Consider the following 18,028-nt stretch of genomic DNA (forward strand, 5'->3'; position numbering starts at 1 on the left):
GTATAAAGTGAATGTAGGATATTATTAGACTAATTTCAGGGGGAAGAAAATCAGATTACATACCAGAGTGACCTCTTGCAGATATAACAGCTCTAAACTCTCATAACCCCCAATGCCCCTGTCTTAACTTAGGTCCTCTCTGATAGTCACGCAGCGACTGTGTTCGGGCTCAGCTTCTCTGTCTCTTTAAGTCCTTGTCTTCCCATCTTCAGCTCCGGAGGAGCAGGGTCTTTAAGAATGAAAAGGGACTGCTAGCGTGCCATTTGGGATGGACTCTGTGTCGGAAAGTGACTGCGTGGCTGTAGACAAAGCCGGGTTCCTCCTGGCTAAGGCCTGCACTCACGCAGAGTTCTGGACTTCCTGTAGGGCATAGGGCGGGCTGGAGCTTGTGGGGGCTCCTCTTCCGGAGGGCTGAGCTCCATCACGGATTGTCCTGAATCAAAGCACTGCTGGTGGAAACCATCAGCAGAACAGTACATAAGATGAGCTGTAGATATGGCCTGAGAAGTTCTACTCCTATGACCCTCTTTGGGAGAGAAGAATCCAAAAGAGAAAAAATATCTAAGACAGCTGTAGGAATGTAGATTTATTTATTTATTTATTTTTATTTTTTTATTATTTTTTATTTTAATTGTTGTTCAAGAACAGTTTTCTGCCTTTTACTCCTATCTCAGCCCACCCTCCCAGCCCTCCCCACCTCCCTCCCGTTTCCACCTCCCCTTGTTTCTGTCCATGGGTCCCCCAATGTAGCTTTTAAAAAGAGACTTTCTAACAAGAAAACTAGCCCAAACTGTGCATGTTTATTAAGCATTTGACATGATTCAGACAGAGAATTTTCTGCACAAAACATTAGGAGACCCATACTGAGTAATGCGGAGACTCCAGACATTCAAGATACTCGGTTGTCTCATTTCTGGGTAAGGAAAGAAGGGGCATTCAGGCCAGGGTGGTGTACCTTGAAGGGTCTTAGTCATTTCTGGGTTGTAGCCTCCCTACTGTGGGACCATGGGCTTTCAACCTTGGAAAGAGAATAACAGAAGCAATGCAAACTCTCCTCAATGTCCTTGGGTGCCGACGTCCAGGGTTTTTTCAGGCTGCACGCAGAAGGTGCTTGCTTTCAGAGACCGAAATGAAACCTTCCAGAGATTGAACTACAAGATTATGGAGACACAGAGGCCTGATTCTGTCCGGCCGTGTTGGACAGACTAAAAGTTCTCTAAGTTTTTGATGGTGTAGGAAATGCCAAAAACCGTGCTCTAAACCCAAGTTGTTCTCAATTCTGTCGTGAGGCTGAAACTTATTTTGCTAAGAGCATTTGGAATAAATGAGGCTGAGGAAACCCAGCGACATTGGCAAAATAGCAGACTTACAGAGGAGAAGGGGTGGGGAAACATCTCAGAGGTTGATGGTTACTTTGCATGGAAAGTACTGGAGCCAAGACCATCACCTGCTGTTTCTGGTAGAATTTGCAGGGAGCGTAAAGAGAACGGCATTGGAGCCGTGGTCAGAGCCATGTGGGGGGAATTGGAAGACACGAAAGTCAGTGACATTTAAAGTGCTCTCCACTGTCCAGGAACAGCACGCCAGGGTGTTTTCCCTAGTGAGCGAGGCTCTGCGATAATCCCGAAAAAGGTCATGTATCTCTCTTTACTACCTTCTAGAGTCTGAGCTATTTCCTGGCTCCTCGCTCTTCTTTGCCCCCCAAATTGCTGTGTCCCATTGCGGGGGCTATAACTTCACCCTTTTCCTAATAATCTCCTGCTTGCACCCAGGCCTTTCCTTCTTCAGTGCCAGGTACATAAGAGACAAGGACTTTTTAAATTAGACTTGTAATATCCATATGTGCCCTATTTAAATTGATGTGCACCGAAAAACAGGGACCTGGCACGTGGTGTGCTACTTAATACTAACGGTAGGGCATTGCTGACAAATGGTCATTTGCTTATGACTCAGGAGCATGTACAGCTACTAAAATACACAGGTAGCTGAGTTAGAAAAGAGTTTTAATCTTTTGTGCCCCTTTCAGCCAGGCTACTACTTGGACGGTATATTCATCCGTCCAGCGCGGTGACTGACACTGGGGGAAAGGAAAAGAAGTGTGGTCAGGAATGGGCGGAGGAGAATGTTATCTCCTCGCGATAGATCTATCCCCTCGATCCTCCTGATCACTACCCAGGAGGTGGCCAAATGAGATCACTTACTGGGGACAGCCACGTGCAGTGACTAAAACCTCTGGCTCAGCTGTGGGCCAGGAGAGGTTGAGGAAGGTGGAATCAAAATCATTTTGAGTTAATGTTTGAAGACATTCTAATCCTCCATAATACCAGATGTCCGTGGATAATGTAGAATATGGACACCCATCGAACCCTTTGATTATCAGCCTGTCGCTGAGTGGCTTTTGTGATAAAAGATATTGCCTTGTCAGACTGTAACTATTCCTGGCTCAAAAAGCCAAAAACGCGAGTTTATCTTCAAAGGCCACGAGGGTACAGTCACAGTGCTGCAGGCTGGCCTTGAATAGCTACACTGCAACAGGAACATGTGTCTCCAGTGGGTAGGCTGTACTGATTGCTCCCAGACGGGGTGACTCCAGTGGAGGTCACCAGGGATGGGATTCAATGCAATGCCAGCTTCCTCTTCTCAGAAACACAGCCGCGAAAGGTAAAGGTATGATGAAGGACTTAAGCAGCAGCAGCAATTACCTGAATGTTGAACGTTCAGTCATCAACTTCACGCCTGTCAATCTCACGTGCGAATGACCCCTAACTTCGGCACGGATATGAGGGGCTCAGGTGATTCAATAAGGAGCAGCTATTTATGTTCGTAGTTCACTGCCCCAAAGGAAGGTTGTCTTTCATCTGCCAATTTGTAGGAGTGTACAAGCAGCTAACACATAAATTCCTGATATAAATTCAGCTGTAAGATCAACAGGAGCAGAATATTAAATTGCCTCAAAGGACCCATCCGTGAGGTCCGTTTGGCCTCTCCTCCCTGCTGTGAGCCATGCCCAAATCCTGTCAGTCTGATGTGAACACACCCTCCTCCCCAGGGGCCAGGTAGGACTGTGACTTGGGCATCAATACCCAACAAAGCCTTCGAAGTGGGACTCTCTCCCTTCTTTAAAATACCCTGGCATGCTTGACTGTGTCCGTGTGACATCTGGTTTCCCTCTGGGGATGTGGGAGCTTGGCCTAATCACCAGTCACCTTTCCCATTACAGGACTGAAGTGGAGGCAGGGGCGGAGAAAAGGACCAGGGGCTGCACACAAGGAAAGGCGCCGCGTGCCGTGAAACAGGCTTCCCGTGCATCATCAGGTTCGAGTGTGTAATGGTAGCCTGATGAGTTCCCAGTATTTGCAGCCTGATCGATGATCTTTATCAGGTGCGTTCCTAATAATTTGACAGCACCTCTTTCAGTTTTGGGGGTGTAATGCAGGAGCTCCAAACAGAGGAGCTGCGTAAGTGTTCATAATATTCCAAAAACAAAACAAAACAAAACAAAACAAACAAAGCAAGCAGATGTGGGCAGGATGTTAGTTACTGATGTTCCGAGGGAGCGGCGGGTCCCTGTGAGAGAGACTGCGCCTCCTCCAGCCTGAGGTTCGTTAAAAGGGGTCCCAGACAAAGGAGACGTGTCCTACGTGTGACTCTACACTAGATTGCGTCAGTGCGTATGTGCCGAAAGAAAAGGTCAAGAAGCAGTCACAGGACCAGATGCCGCTCCCAAAAGGAGATAAGGAGGGAGCTGCAATCCAGTCCTAAGGGAGTTACATTCCTGCCTGGCCAGCTCTCGTCATGGATGGTGAGAAAGTCAGGTATTGACCCCACGAGGGGACACTCACCCAGTGGTGCCAAATTATTTGCTATTGGGGCTGCTATGTCATGTGCTTTAGCCAATTTCTGCTTGACCTGTGGAGCGGCAGTCTTTTTAACGCAGTTCACCGTATTCTGAGGCATCTGCTGCTCCATTGTCCTAGTAATATCACTTAAGTTTTCGTCTTGCTCTAACATGGGGGTTTTCCAAGGAAGTGGGGGTTGCTGCAAGAATTTACAAAAATGTCTTTGACTCTGTGATTTATTCCCCAGTGGCTCATCTTCCTCAAATTTGATCACGACAGTAAAGCCTGAGTGCTAGTCAGTTACTCATCCGTAGGTTCCCATGGGAGTTCTTCTGTCTCAGGAAAATCTCCCTAAGTGGGCCGACACTCTCTTCTAGTAAAAGTAAACAAACAGACAAAACCCTGGAGGCCCTCTATTTTTGTCTTCCCATGGTCCTGAGGTTGGCAGGATGGACTTCGAGAGCAGCAGAGCTGGGAGACATCACACCATCGCCCTTCTTCCTGACCAAGCCCCCAAATCCACCCCAGCCCCAGCTGCCGGGAGAACCGGCCACGGAGCCTGTGGTTTGTCTTGTTAAAGCCTCGGGTGCTCATGGGTTTCCTTCTCCTTACAGTCAGAGTAGGCACAGGCCTCTGCAACCGTTGTCTGAACGTGTCAGAAAAGCCTGTTGGCCCTGGGTAAAGCTTCGTGTTAGCTGTTTCAGTGAGATGAGTAAGAATCTGACTACCTGGTTAGTGAGGAAACCAATCGCCTGCCCCCAAGGACAGAGAGCAACAGCTAGGGCACGATTTTGGGCAGCTCACTCTGTATCAATGTCCCTGTTCTTAGCCTGATACCACCTCTCCAGTTCCTGCTGATTAACAGGCAATGCCCTGAAGAGCCATTCTTTGCCAACAGATGATACTATTTGGTGAATGGTTTTTGCCACTGAATCCTATAAACTTCTTTCAAATCTCATTAATCTGCCTGTGAGGCCTTTAACCTTCCTTTCCAGAAAGCTGTGTCTGTGTCGGGAGAGCATTCTCATCACCAAATCACTCAAGAACTGTGAGAATGAATGTTTAACCCCCGTTGTAAGCTGGGAAGGTCACTTGCTATTGTTTCATAGGAAAGTAAACAGTACTTCTGGGTTACAGACAAAGGCTTTATTACTCACAGTAATAGCGGTAGCCAGAACATTAGCATTTTCTGTGACATTTCCCCAAGCCCAAATTTCCACAGGGTGATGTATGGACGCTCAGGTAACAGCTGCACCCACCCTGGGGTGCCTAAGAGAAGAGTAGCCCGGCATTGAGGAAACTCAAATGATTTGCAAATGATTTGTAATGGACAGGAAGCACGCCCGCCCCACGATCCGGAGACAGACAGTGTCTCTCTCCTGCAAGGCTGTGCACACACCTGCAGTTTGCTTCGGAGAGAAACCCTATTCCCACCTTTCAAATCTGTTTGCTGTATAAACATTATTTAAACCATAGTCCAGAAGAAAGGCATTGAATGGCTTTATTTACAAGATGCACAGAAGTGTGAGAGACCCATCGATAACTGTCTGCCCACATTCAGACATAGTCTTTGAGAAACTATTGTATGCTAATTCTTATTCTAGGCATTGAGAATATGGTGGTGACTAAATCAGACACAGTTTTTGCCTTCATGGAATTTACATCTTAGAGAGGGTGATAGTGGTGATGGGGGTGTGTGTGTTGTGTGTGTGTCCGTGTTGGGGGAATGACCAATAAAAAATAGTTACGCATGATATATGATAATGAGGTAGGGAGGGCATCACACAGTTAGATCAGTTTCTAAGCCCCCATCCAGCCCAGTGGTTCCGGCCACTTGGCATCACAGCAAGCACTAGCAAATGCAATTACACACCAAGGTAAGATCTCAGGAATTGCTACCTGAGGAAAAGATTTTGCCTTGAAGACAGAAGTTAGCTAAACTGCAGGAAAGGGACTTCATATCTAGAAGTCCTCTCAGGGTATTTCATAGTTTGCCAGCTGTAGCTAGAAGCTAGGACCAGGCAGAAGAGTTGTTCAATCATCAAACATTTTCACCCGATTATAGAAATGGGCCTGGTAAAGGATGGGGGGAGGTAATTACCTCCTCTAAACTGGTAACAGTTGACTTGCATGACTTAATAAGGCTCCCCTTCAGGGAGGTGCAAGCAGGGTGAAAGAGAATGAGAAGGAGAAATCCATAATAGCTACAAGATCAATTCCCAGCAACTCTGTCAATCTTGTGCGATTTTCCTTACAGAGTTGACTCCCGTGGATCTTCATGCAGACACTTTGGCGGTTAAGCCTGTGGAGCCTGGGATACTGTTTTCTACACAGGGATTTGGCTGGCTAATGCTAAGGGCAACAGTGTAGATGAGTGAAGATGAAAAGGATAAGCAGGAAAAGAGCTCTCTGATCAGCAGTTGGGTGAATCTGAGAACTGGGAACCTGTGTACAGGGAGGGCCAACTGCACTTCATTTTGCACGTTTTGCTGGCAAAAAGTTCAAACTTCCATAAAGGTAACTAAGTAATACAATGGACTTTCAAATATACTCACCACCTAACTTTAGGAGTTCTTTTGCCTTAGTTTTTATTTTTAACCCTTTGAAGGATTTCTGTCCAAAGCACATTCCCCACAATGGGTGTCAGAAAGTCATCCATGTGCGAATGACTAGTAATGAGATGAAACTCTCTGTGGAAGATGCTAGATCTTCCTTGGTGCAAAACGTAGGATAGTAGCCCCCAATGCCTCTCTCTTCATCAAGGTTGGAGCGAATAGGACTCCCTTTTGAAATAGGGCTCTCCCAGAAGATTGTTCTCTGACCCCTTGACTCCTTCTGTTCTTTACTCCCAGGGAGGTTGAGGGGCATTAGCACAATAATACATTAGATTTGTGATAAGAAGTGGTCAGCACTGGTCATAGAGAGTCTGATTATTTTGTAGAAACTAAATCTGAAGGATCGGAGAAGACAAGGTGAACAGTTTTCCTGGCTGTGACATTATGCGACAAAGAATAAGATAAGTCAGAATTCTGGAGCAAGGGCAGAGAATACAAGTGAGGTGGGGAGGGAAAAGTGACAAAATGAAGGTCTCTGGGCACTCATCTGGGGACAATGAGACCGGAACTTTGAATGTTCCCCACCACGATTACTTGTGTCTCAGTAACCACTGTGGTCCTGAGGCCTAGCACCGTTTCACCAAGAGTTGACTGTATCACAGCAAAGATTCAAGTAGACTTCAGAAACTATTTTGGTCTCATTAGTAGAACAGATGTTTACTTTAAATGCATTTCCATACTGAAAATGGTTTGTGATTATGCAGCTTATCATTATCCCCGCTTCCTGTTTTCATGACTCCATGTCTTTCGAGTTACCTTTGCATTGCCCTTCTGAAATGTAAGATGTCATTTCCTAGATCAGTTATACCAAGAGCTCCCATTTAGACAGAAGTTCTTACCATAGCCTGCCATGTGAGGCCTTCTGGCTTACTGGCCTTGTCTTCTCCTCCTGTGTCAATTCCTGGCACTTCCTTCCTTATACCTTGTATCCCAGCATTATTGAATGGGATGCTGGTTGATAGCAACATTACTTATCCCTAAATTTCCCCAGAGTCCATGAAAAGATAACCCAAGTCTTCTATAATATCATCTTCTTTGCAAAGACATCTTTGATGCTTGCAGGCAGAACTATTGATATATCTTCTGTGCTGTTACATATTTTATACTTTTTTTATTTTACATTGTTCTGAAGTTGTTTTGGTTGCTTTTTGTAATAAGAGCCATGAGACTTTTGAGGAAAGATGCTGTGTCTTATTCAATTTTATTGCTATGATGCCTGGTATTTTTACTGGTGAATGGCATTTAATATTAAGCTAAACTTTTGATCACAAACTATGAGTAATCAAACATTGCTCGTTGAAACATTTCTTTATGCTCCATATCGATGACAGCTCTGATATGTAAATCATTTACCTTGTTCTAAAGAAGTTAACACTCTATTTGGTAAAGAAAACACACATATCTAATAAAATTGAACCTAACAATCTGAAAGATGCGATGTTACACTTTGGAGTGAACGTTGAACATGGCACGTCACAAAGTATTTAGGGACCATCACATTAAAGGAAAATGAAAAGCCCATGAGTTTGTGAAATATGGTGGTACTTTGCTATGCCTGAGTTATTGTGCAAAGAACAAATGTATTCTTAGGCATCCGTCTTAGAAATCATGTCTTGAGATAAAAATTCTCCAGACATATACACTTAGAAACTTTCTTTTTGAAATAATCGGATGGCATTGACTATGCTGATTACTTATATTTACTTTTAACAATATTGCTGATACACACCACAGTGGTGGCCTTTCCTCCTTTTTTAAATACATCAATTACTCAGTGTATATGTTTGAACACATGATCCTACGTGAACATCACATATCAGAATAAACTTTAGCAAAAACTCCACACTAATTATGATTAATTTGGGAAGCATCATAGATACATTATTCAAATTTAGACATGCAATTTGGATTTTATAGTGAAAATCATGGTGCACATTTAACGGGGTTATTTTTTAGTGGGTTACTAAGAATGAATTTTGCTAGAGTATCCTTATGTTCTGAAAGAGAAACATACATTTTTTCTCACTCATTTAGCTTTACAGTCTTGATACTCTGGGTAGTTCAGAAAGCAAGAGAATTTGCATCACTCAGAAGCCCTTTAGGAATGTAGAATTTCCAGTACATTTCACCATACTGATTCAGAATCTGTTCTCAAACAAGATCCCCAGGTAATTCCTATGTTGATTAAAGTTTGAAAAACACTAAATTAGCCTGAAATAAAGGGATCCACCCAATTCCATTTTGCAGGTAATGTTCTTTATGATGCTTTTTGATGTTAAGGAATTTATTTATGATAGAGGACACAAAACCCATGTTACTGAAAACCTATCATGCCCCATCTATGGTATTAGACAGTAAGACATTTAATCTTTCTAACATGTTCTGAGACAAGGGGCACTACTTCCGTGTCTCTGGGCTTGAAAACCACCAGCCTCAGGTTAAATACCTGCTTTATCCTACACGGTCGATTCACTCAACAAATGTTGAGCATCCTCTTCCTAAAAGCCCCTGAGTTAGGCCTGGAAATAAAATGAGCATGGCCTCTACTGATACGGAATGTACAATATGATATTGTAATGAGACAAACACAACGAAAATGCAAGGCAGTCTATGTTTGGAAGAGGGAAACTTAAACTTTCGAAAGTTATTTAGGGAAACCTCATATTTGGAAAAAAAGGATCTAAACTAATTTCCGAGGAGCACATTTTTTTTTTGTAAAATGACTCTGAAAACAAAACCAAACAAACCCCAAAACCAGGTGAGTGTGCCATGGAGTCCAGCAAGGGGGATCCAGCAGCAGTTGAGGTTGGACCATGGCAGGAATCCTGCAGAATTGTGTAGAACGAGGTGCAAATGTTGGAACCTAGCCCGGAATGGGAGGAAGCCTTTGGAGGGCTTTCAGCTTTTAAGGTGACAGGCCCTGATCCCCATTTGGAACGGCTCCGCGGTCAGACCCAGCGCGGCCCCGCGGGCGGGCGGGTGGGTGGGCGATAGGGCCACTCCCCTCCGCTGCCTTTCTCCACCCCAGTCGCCGCCTCCTGATTCTCAGCCTCGCCGTCCGAGGGGGGTGGGAAACGAGAGATAGGGGCGGGCGAAAGAAAAACACTCTCCAAATATATTGAAAAGAAAACATCGCCTTTGGCAGCGAGTGCGCGGGAAGTTCAGCGCGCGAGTTCCGGGTTTCCCGCCCGCCCCGCCGGCCGCACCGGGTGAGCCCCCCGACCCCGCTCCGCGCCGCCCGCCCGCAGCGTCCATCCCCGCGTCCGTCCGTCCGTCCGTCCGCCTCCCCATCCCCCACCCGCCTTCCGCGGGCCTCGCTGGACCTGCGGGTCGGAGACCAGCGGAGGGAGGTTCGGGTTCCCGCGGCCCGCGGATTCCCCGCCGCAGCGCGCATCCGGGCGCCTGCAGAACCCGGTCCCCTGCGGCTTCGGGGTCTGGCCGGGCCCCGCGCTTCGCGTCCGGGCCGCGGCCTCCTAGGCCACTTGTGGAGCTCCAGTCCCCACGGCTGTAACTCTAAACCAGCCGGAGTGAGGCCTGTTTTTACTGGGAAACCAGCCACCGGAGCGTGAGTGCGGAGCGCCGGGACTGCCGGACTGCGGGCCAGCCCGCCACTTGAAGCTTTTGCGCACCTTGGCCGGGAAGGCGCGTCTCCTGCCAGCCCCTCTCCGCGGTTTGAAAGTTCTGTCGCAGGTTTCCAGGGAGGGCCTGGTTGGTTGCCGGGGGGGCCTTTTGATGAGCATCTGAGTCTGGGGGAGCTGTCGTCTCTGAGCCCCATCTCTCCAGCTCTGAGCTGTGAGCCCAAGGACACCAGGCTGAGTCCGGGCCCAGGTGTGGCTTGGCCACCCTCCTGCAGGAATATCTAGCTGTGAGAGCTTCTGGGGACAGGCGCTCGCAGTTGGGGGGGCACCAGCAACATGAGCATCGATGCCAAGTACCGCCAGGCCTCCCTGTATGTGGGTGACCTCCCTGCAGACGTCACCGAGGACATGCTCTTCCGGAAGTTCAACCCCGTCGGGCCTGTGCTGTCCATCCGCATCTGCAGGGACCTGGTCACCCGCAGGTCTCTGGGTTATGCGTACGTGAACTTCCTGAACCTGGCCGATGCCCAGAAGGTCCTGGACACCATGAACTTTGACGTGATACAAGGCAAATCCATCCGGCTCATGTGGTCTCAGCGTGACGCCTACTTAAGGAAATCTGGAATTGGGAATGTGTTCATCAAGAATCTGGACAGATCCATTGATAACAAAATGCTGTATGAACGTTTTTCAGCTTTTGGGAAGATCCTCTCCTCCAAGGTGATGAGCGATGAGCAGGGATCCAGGGGCTACGCCTTCGTGCACTTTCAGAGCCAGACGGCCGCGGACAGGGCCATCGCCGAGATGAATGGGGCGCTGCTGAAGAACTGTAGGCTGTTCGTTGGCCCGTTCAAAAACCGCAAAGAACGGGAAGCTGAGCTCCAAAATAAAGCCAATGAATTCACCAACGTTTACATCAAAAACTTTGGAGATGACATGGATGATGAGAGACTGAGGGAAGTTTTCAGCCATTATGGCAAAATCGTGAGTGTTAAGGTGATGACAGATTCCAGCGGGAAATCCAAAGGCTTTGGCTTCGTGAGTTTTGACACCCACGAGGCTGCCCAAAGGGCTGTTGAATATATGAACGGGAAGGACATATGCGGACAGATGGTTTTTGTAGGCCGGGCACAAAAGAAAGCAGAGCGACAGGCCGAGCTAAAACAAATGCATGAGCAGCTGAAACGGGAAAGATATGGGCGGTGCCGTGGGGTGAAGCTCTATGTTAAGAACCTCGATGAGACCATTGATGAAGAGCAACTCCGGCGGGAATTTTCTTCGTTCGGATCAATCAGCAGAGTCAAGGTAATGGAGGAAGAAGGACGAAGCCGAGGGTTTGGCTTGATCTGCTTCTCCTCTCCCGAGGAGGCCGCTAAAGCAATGGCTGAGATGAATGGCCAGGTCCTGGGCTCCCAGGCAATCAACATCGCCCTGGCCCAGCGGGCCTAGGACAGAAGGACTTCCTCCACCAGCCAGCGAATGCAGCGGGTGGGGGGATAAGAGATCTCTGCCTGCATCGTCCTCAGTCAAGTTTAATTCCCATGTGATGTCTGCTTAGTCAACTTTGTGATGAAAGGTTTTGTCTACAAAGCTATTTTTTTTTCTTTTGAGGAAAAGTAAATGAACCTGAGAAGGTTGGTTTATTTCACAGAGGCACATCTTTTAAAATAGTGTATATTTTTTCTTATTTTGATGTATTCATAGCAATGGGTATAAAGAGATGCATTTTTATTATACATTTTGAACCAACTGAAGTGAGGTAGTGGAGTATATTGCATATTTTCCCTTATTTTAATAATATTGGTAGCTTTATTTTCTTCTATGGAAATATGCTCAAAATAGTCCTTTTACCTAAGGATGGCAAAGTAATTTGTTTTTAGACACAAAAATTCTCTAATTTCTCATTGAGTTTTTATTTTGAGAAACCAACATTTTAAAAATGTCTAGTACAAATCCAGTATCTAATTTCATCTTGAATTAATGTTTAACATACTAGGAAATAGCTGAACTTCTTTTTTGTTTATGTCCTGACATGATTGATTTTCTGATGGTTGAAATTAATGATGGAGATTTTCAGTGTTGCCTACAAACTTGCTTTATAGGATATTTTGCTGTTCTTTCCATTGTTTGGCTGTAATTCAATTGCTTGCTAGTGATCAAAATTGTGACATGAATAGTAAAATCTTAACTTCTACATTCCTTAAGGTATAAACCTGTACCAATTTAAGCAACAAAAGTTGGCTTGCTCTTAGTTCTCTGCATACCCGTATAGCTTAATAGACTGCCTTAAGTTTTTAGCAGATACCCTATATTATAAAGTTCATATATATAGAACATAGAAATTATGCTTAACAGCTGTGTGTGTCTGTTTTATACTGTTCCATGTAGTGATATTGTCTCAGGGTTCAGAAAAAAGGTTGCTTTATTTTTATGAACTCTTGTCTCCCTGTATTAGACCATGAGAGCTATGTAACCCATTGAAGTTCATTTTTAGCCTTGATGGATCAGAAGCTCACTAACTGATTTTCTGATAAATTGAACTTAAGTCACCCTGTTTTCTAACATAATTTTTATTTTTGTTCCATTTTCAGACTTTTCCTTCTTCTTCTGCCTTTCATCTATACCACTTAGCTCATTTTTATACTTTTTAAAAGGGCTTTATTTATTATTGCTACATGCTATTTGAAACCCACTTGGAAACTTAAAGCAAAAAAATATTTATTTGCACTTAAATAATTACTTTTAAAATTCTACCTTGCTCATACCAAAGGTATCTAGAAAATAGTTTTGTTGTTGCTGTTTTTAACCTGCTTAGTTATTTTCTGTAAACACATAGTCAAATCTTCTGTTTCCTACATTAGCAGTACAAAGGAAATATTAAAAATATTGATAGTACTTTAGCTATGAAAGAATGAGAAACAGCTGTTTATTTTTGTATAAACTATATGTTTAGTAATCACACATTTTCTAAATTAAGGCCTCCTCTAGACAATGAAAAAATCATGGGCAATAAAAACAATTATAGCAACGTATAATCCTATCATGCAGATAAATCTGCTAAAAATTGATTGCCCATCATCCCCAGTTTTTTCTATGCATATACACAAAGAGATAATTTAAGAACAACAGAACAGTTATTTGAAATCACTTTTCTAATTTAACAATATGTTAGTCAACTTTTGTTTCCACCCATAATTGTGTGCTTGTAATTTTAAAAACTTCTATTTTTTTCATTTAATGTTTGTACCATAATATAGCAAGTTCCTGTTTGTAAATACGTGGGGTACTAGATCGCCCCTTCTGTCTGTTTCCTTCTATCGTAATCAGCTTTAGATACCCTTGCAATCATGACTGCTCGTCTAGCCAGATATTCTCCTAAGAAAATGTGTAACTCATCAGAATTAACATTTAAAAGCAATTTAAAATAGTTTTCATAAATAATTGCACAACTGCTGTCCGGAAAACTTACGCCACTTACGTGTCCATGGTCAGTGTGCTCTTATATACCCTGAAAGCAAGGGACTTCAAGTTGTAGGCCAATTCAACACGATATATACAACAAACTATCTCATGATTACTTTTACTTTTTTATTGCTCCAAAGCTAACCAGCATTTCTTCTTTTCACTGGCCATTTGTATTTTCATATTCATGAGCTAACGTTTTATGATCTTAGTCTAATTTCCTGTTGGGGCATATTTTATGTATATGGATTTATTAGATTTCTTTAGAATTAAAACGGAGTTGAAGACTTGTTCCCTCAATAGTCTCACTTTGTTTGTAGTTTGGAGGGTCATTGCACAGTTAAATATTTTAACTTAAAATGTTCAGCCTTTTTCTTAGATAAGTTTGATGCTATGTGTTAAAACACTTTGAGCACCTCAAATATCTTTACCCCAATACCCATGCAACTCATCTGGACTGTTTTCTGTTACTTTCAGAGTTTCCTATTCTCAGCATTTTATAAATAAAACTTCCGTGTAGAGAGTATCTTATCCACAAACTATAGTAAATCTTTTCAAAGTATCTTGCTTTTCAATATTTACTACGTGTCTCAGTAGATACTGATCTATTGTAAATGTTCACGTGAAACGTACCGTATATGCTAACTCTAGTTCATTGCTTTTATGAATCACTGTGTTGACAGTATTTACCTCCAAAGCAAAGTTTTTAAGAAAGCGTACCAGGATGGGAAGTGTACTGGGTGTGTCAGGCCTTGGCATCTCTTCCTGCATGACCCAGTCTATCAAAATGTTCAAATATTTGAACAATATTTCATAATGCTTACCGTGGCCGGGTAGCTCAGTTAGTTAGAGCGTCACCCCGATGTGCCAAGTTTGCGGGTCCAATCCTTAGTCAGGGTAGATGTAAGAAGCAATCAATGAATGCATAAATAAGTGGAACAACAAATCAATCTCTCTCCCCCCGCCCCAACTCCCTCACCCCTCCCTTTCTCTGGTAAATGGATTACCGAAATAATGTCAGGGACCTGTGTTCTCTCTTATGTGCACAAGGAATTAATAGGATGAGATATCAGATGTCTAGATGAAGTATAACCATTATTTTATGGCACAGTAATCTACCACTTAGTGGGAACTGCTTACTTTTCATTATTTAGCGTAAGAAATAATCAAAGTCAGTTTATAAAAATATGTGATACTGTGGATTTTCTTGATTAATTTATTTAAATGTTGCTTATTCTAAATTGTGTGTGTGATAATATCAAGTTTTCGTAGTTGGTAGTAGAGGTTCTTTCTTTCAAAAAATGTAATGTTTGTGTCCAAGTGCCTTGATTACGTGAGAATCCTCGCTTTTCTGATAAGCGTTCCAGTGAAAGCTAGTTTACATAGAGATGCCTTGAGCTACTGCTTCTACTCTGGCCTCCCCTCCCCCACACTCGGTGTCAAGTTGTTGTGGAGATGCCTGCTTGCATGTACAGCCAATTGAATAAATGTGCCTTTCGACATTTTATTTTTAAATGGAAATTTATTGTTGCTAAAAATAAGCTTTATTTAAAGTGGCTTAGATTTGTATTTTATGTTCTTAATATTTCTGTAAGTCCATGTTGAAAAGATCAAATAAAGTCGAATCTTTCAATGGTAAAGACATGTCTGAAAACAATTTCTATTTATTGACTTTCTACGTGTTTCTAATGTTTTAAAGGTCAGGGGTTTTTTTAGGAGTAAGCTGAAAACAACTTGCATTTCTTAAATGATGGTACACATATTGCATGTTTTATAGGACCAACTCTGATATGAACTAGCATTTCTTTGTTAAGTTACTAGTAATCATGGAACCGTGACTGAGAACCATTAATATAGATCAAGTTTTCAATTGATATTTTAAAGATGCCTCTGAATTGAATTATTGAAGTAAATTTGTTGAAGATTTCAATTTAGCTGACTTGTATTATATTTGGAAAATATGTTTCCTAATGTAATTTTTTAAAGTAGGTTAAAAACAGTAAACAAAAAGAATATTTGAAATCTACATTCTAAAAGGCAGAACAAATTAAATAGCCTGAGGATAGCTTTGGCTTCTTGTAAAGAAAAATTCCCAACTCACATTAGGAAAGGAAATTGTACCTAAAATATCAGATTTAACGTATCTTCAGGCGTGGTACATCAGGACGTCCATGTCGTATCTCTTGGGGTCTCTGGGTTCTCCCCTCCACATCTGAGCTTCATCTTCAGGCAAATGGCAAGATGGTCGCAGAAGTTGCCATCACACTGAGACACAGCAGCATTCAGGTGATGCCGTTCCTTGAACACTTTTAACAACCTTCCCCCTCAGTTTTCATCGTCCACTATCCATGCAGAGGTTTGACGAGATCTAGCGCTGAAACTGGGAAAGGAGTCAACGACCCAAGTTCTATGCTGAATGGGCTTATGATAGGAAGAAACATGTAGACATGGATGTAAGGATATCCATCCACTAAATTCTGGGTACTTCTTTAACATTATGTCCCTCTAATTTTGAATTCTGGTATTTAATATTGTTTCTTTAACTTTTACTCACAGATAGATTTTAAAATTATGTTTCCTCCCTACAAATAGTTTTCAACCCTTGAGCCAACCTGGTGATATTCCTCTATCGCAAGTTGTATGATCATAAGCAATACATTATGCAATGAATTCTGCATAAAATTCAATTCATTTTTGTTTGATAATGAAACTCATGTTTTTACACATTTTTATATTCTATTAGTTCTAAAGTATATCTGAAAAGGTCAGGTTCAATTTATTCACCCAAAATGGGTTTCCGAAAAAACAATTATCAACAGATTACAAATGGCCAAGAGTGTTTTGAAGTAAATCCATGTTTATTAAAAAGTTATATACTTACAAAATGGCTCTGATATCTAAAAAATAACCACTCAGATAAATTAATGGATGCTCATTTTCTCTACTAAAGGATTTATTATTAGGCTCTTTACTACATTTAAATTCTAAGAATTAACAAAACTGTACTTCCCCAAAGAATTTCAATATATTTTTCGGTACAACCCAAAGGTGGTATAACCCTCACACATTTTAACCATATAAATGTGCATTTTTAAATCCATATAAAGAAAATTCTGAATTACAATACATTAGGATTTGCATTGGTTATGTCAGATTATTTGCAGGTTTGCTGAGAAGGAAAGTTTATAGCTATATATTGGTTTTGTCTCATGTTCATATCTTATTTTGGAGTTCACAGAATGCTCTTAACTATATTGAAGTTGCCCTGAATGAAACAATTGAATGCATCAAGCAAGTGAAGAAAAGTGATCCTCTTAGTGGCATTCTTAGCCACAGTAGAGAAAATGTGTCACTTCTAAGATACATTGGCTGTTCGTACAATGATATTGCATCAGATTTTGGTAACCATTTTGTCTTTACATCACCTTAGATTCTGCAAATAGTCCCAGTTTGAAATTCTGCCAAGTACTAAGAGCTCATTTGAGTTTCAAAGTTTATGTCACTGAAATGGTGCATGTCATATATATATATATATAAATATATAATGTTTTGCATAAAGTTAATATTGGTCAAGATTCATGGTGTTGTCTCTGTGTGTGTGTGTGTGTTTGAATTGGTATTTCTAATGAGATTTGCTTGTCTCAGGAAACTGTATCTGAAAGTCTGCAGTGAATCACAATTTTTATTTACATTCCATTTTGTCTTTGTCAATGTGCCAGAGCAGTACCAAAGCCCCACGGTTTGACATATTGCCACTTCTAGTTCCTTGAAGTTAAAATCAGCCTTTAAAGTAGTAATTCCAGCAAAGCTTTCATAATCAAATACGTACTTCAATTTGAATTCAAGCCAGATCTTAGAATTATAACTAGATTATTTTTACACATCATTATTTTACTAAATTACCAAGGGAGGTATTAGAAATGATAATCTACTTGTATTCACCACTCTATTCACTAACATTTCATATATAATATTTATGTAAGTGACCTTTATATTGTACAGGTTACAATTAGTAAAAAGTGATTGGTGCTGAGGCTATATGGTAATCTTATTTTTGTTTAACCAAAGTGATTTTGGCAAGTGCAAATTTGATTATGTCATTAGTTTAAAAACCTCTTGTGGCCTTTCTTTAATCTTAAAGCCAGACTGTCAGGTGTAAATCTGTACCATGACCTGGGGGACTTTGAATTCTTTGGTCCCTGCCTGTCTTTTCATTTTTCTCTTATGCTACAATTTCCCCTGTTGCTCAACATGCTAGAAATCAGGTTTTCTTATTTCAACTCCTTTAAAGTGTCAAGCTCATCCCTGCCTCACCCAAAGCTTTAACATTTTATCAGATGGTATGCTGATAAAATGCTAGGGTGTGAGGGGTGAAAGAAATATTCCAAATGGTTTATCAAAAAAAAAAGTTTGAAGTGATTTATTACCAGATTAAAGTAAGTAAGAAATCATCTTTTTGTAATGGAAGGGTTTTTTTGTTTTTTTTGTTATTTTCCCCCTTCACAAGTGTCAAGGAAAGCTCCCAGAGGATGTC

The 18,028-nt window shown here is 42.1% G+C and overlaps 1 protein-coding gene across 1 annotated transcript; it reads left to right on the forward strand.

The window, feature by feature from the left end:
* The first annotated feature begins 10,351 nt into the window (after positions 1–10,351).
* Positions 10,352–15,085, forward strand: PABPC4L (poly(A) binding protein cytoplasmic 4 like). Its single transcript, XM_045830686.1, has one exon. It carries the CDS (start codon positions 10,369–10,371, stop codon positions 11,479–11,481), a length of 1,113 nt encoding a protein of 370 aa, XP_045686642.1. The 5' UTR covers positions 10,352–10,368; the 3' UTR covers positions 11,482–15,085.
* Positions 15,086–18,028: the final 2,943 nt, after the last annotated feature.

This window comes from Phyllostomus hastatus, unplaced genomic scaffold, assembly GCF_019186645.2.
Source record: "Phyllostomus hastatus isolate PE091 unplaced genomic scaffold, TTU_PhHast_1.1 phas_contig_159, whole genome shotgun sequence".
In the NCBI taxonomy this organism is placed as follows: Eukaryota; Metazoa; Chordata; class Mammalia; order Chiroptera; family Phyllostomidae; genus Phyllostomus; species Phyllostomus hastatus.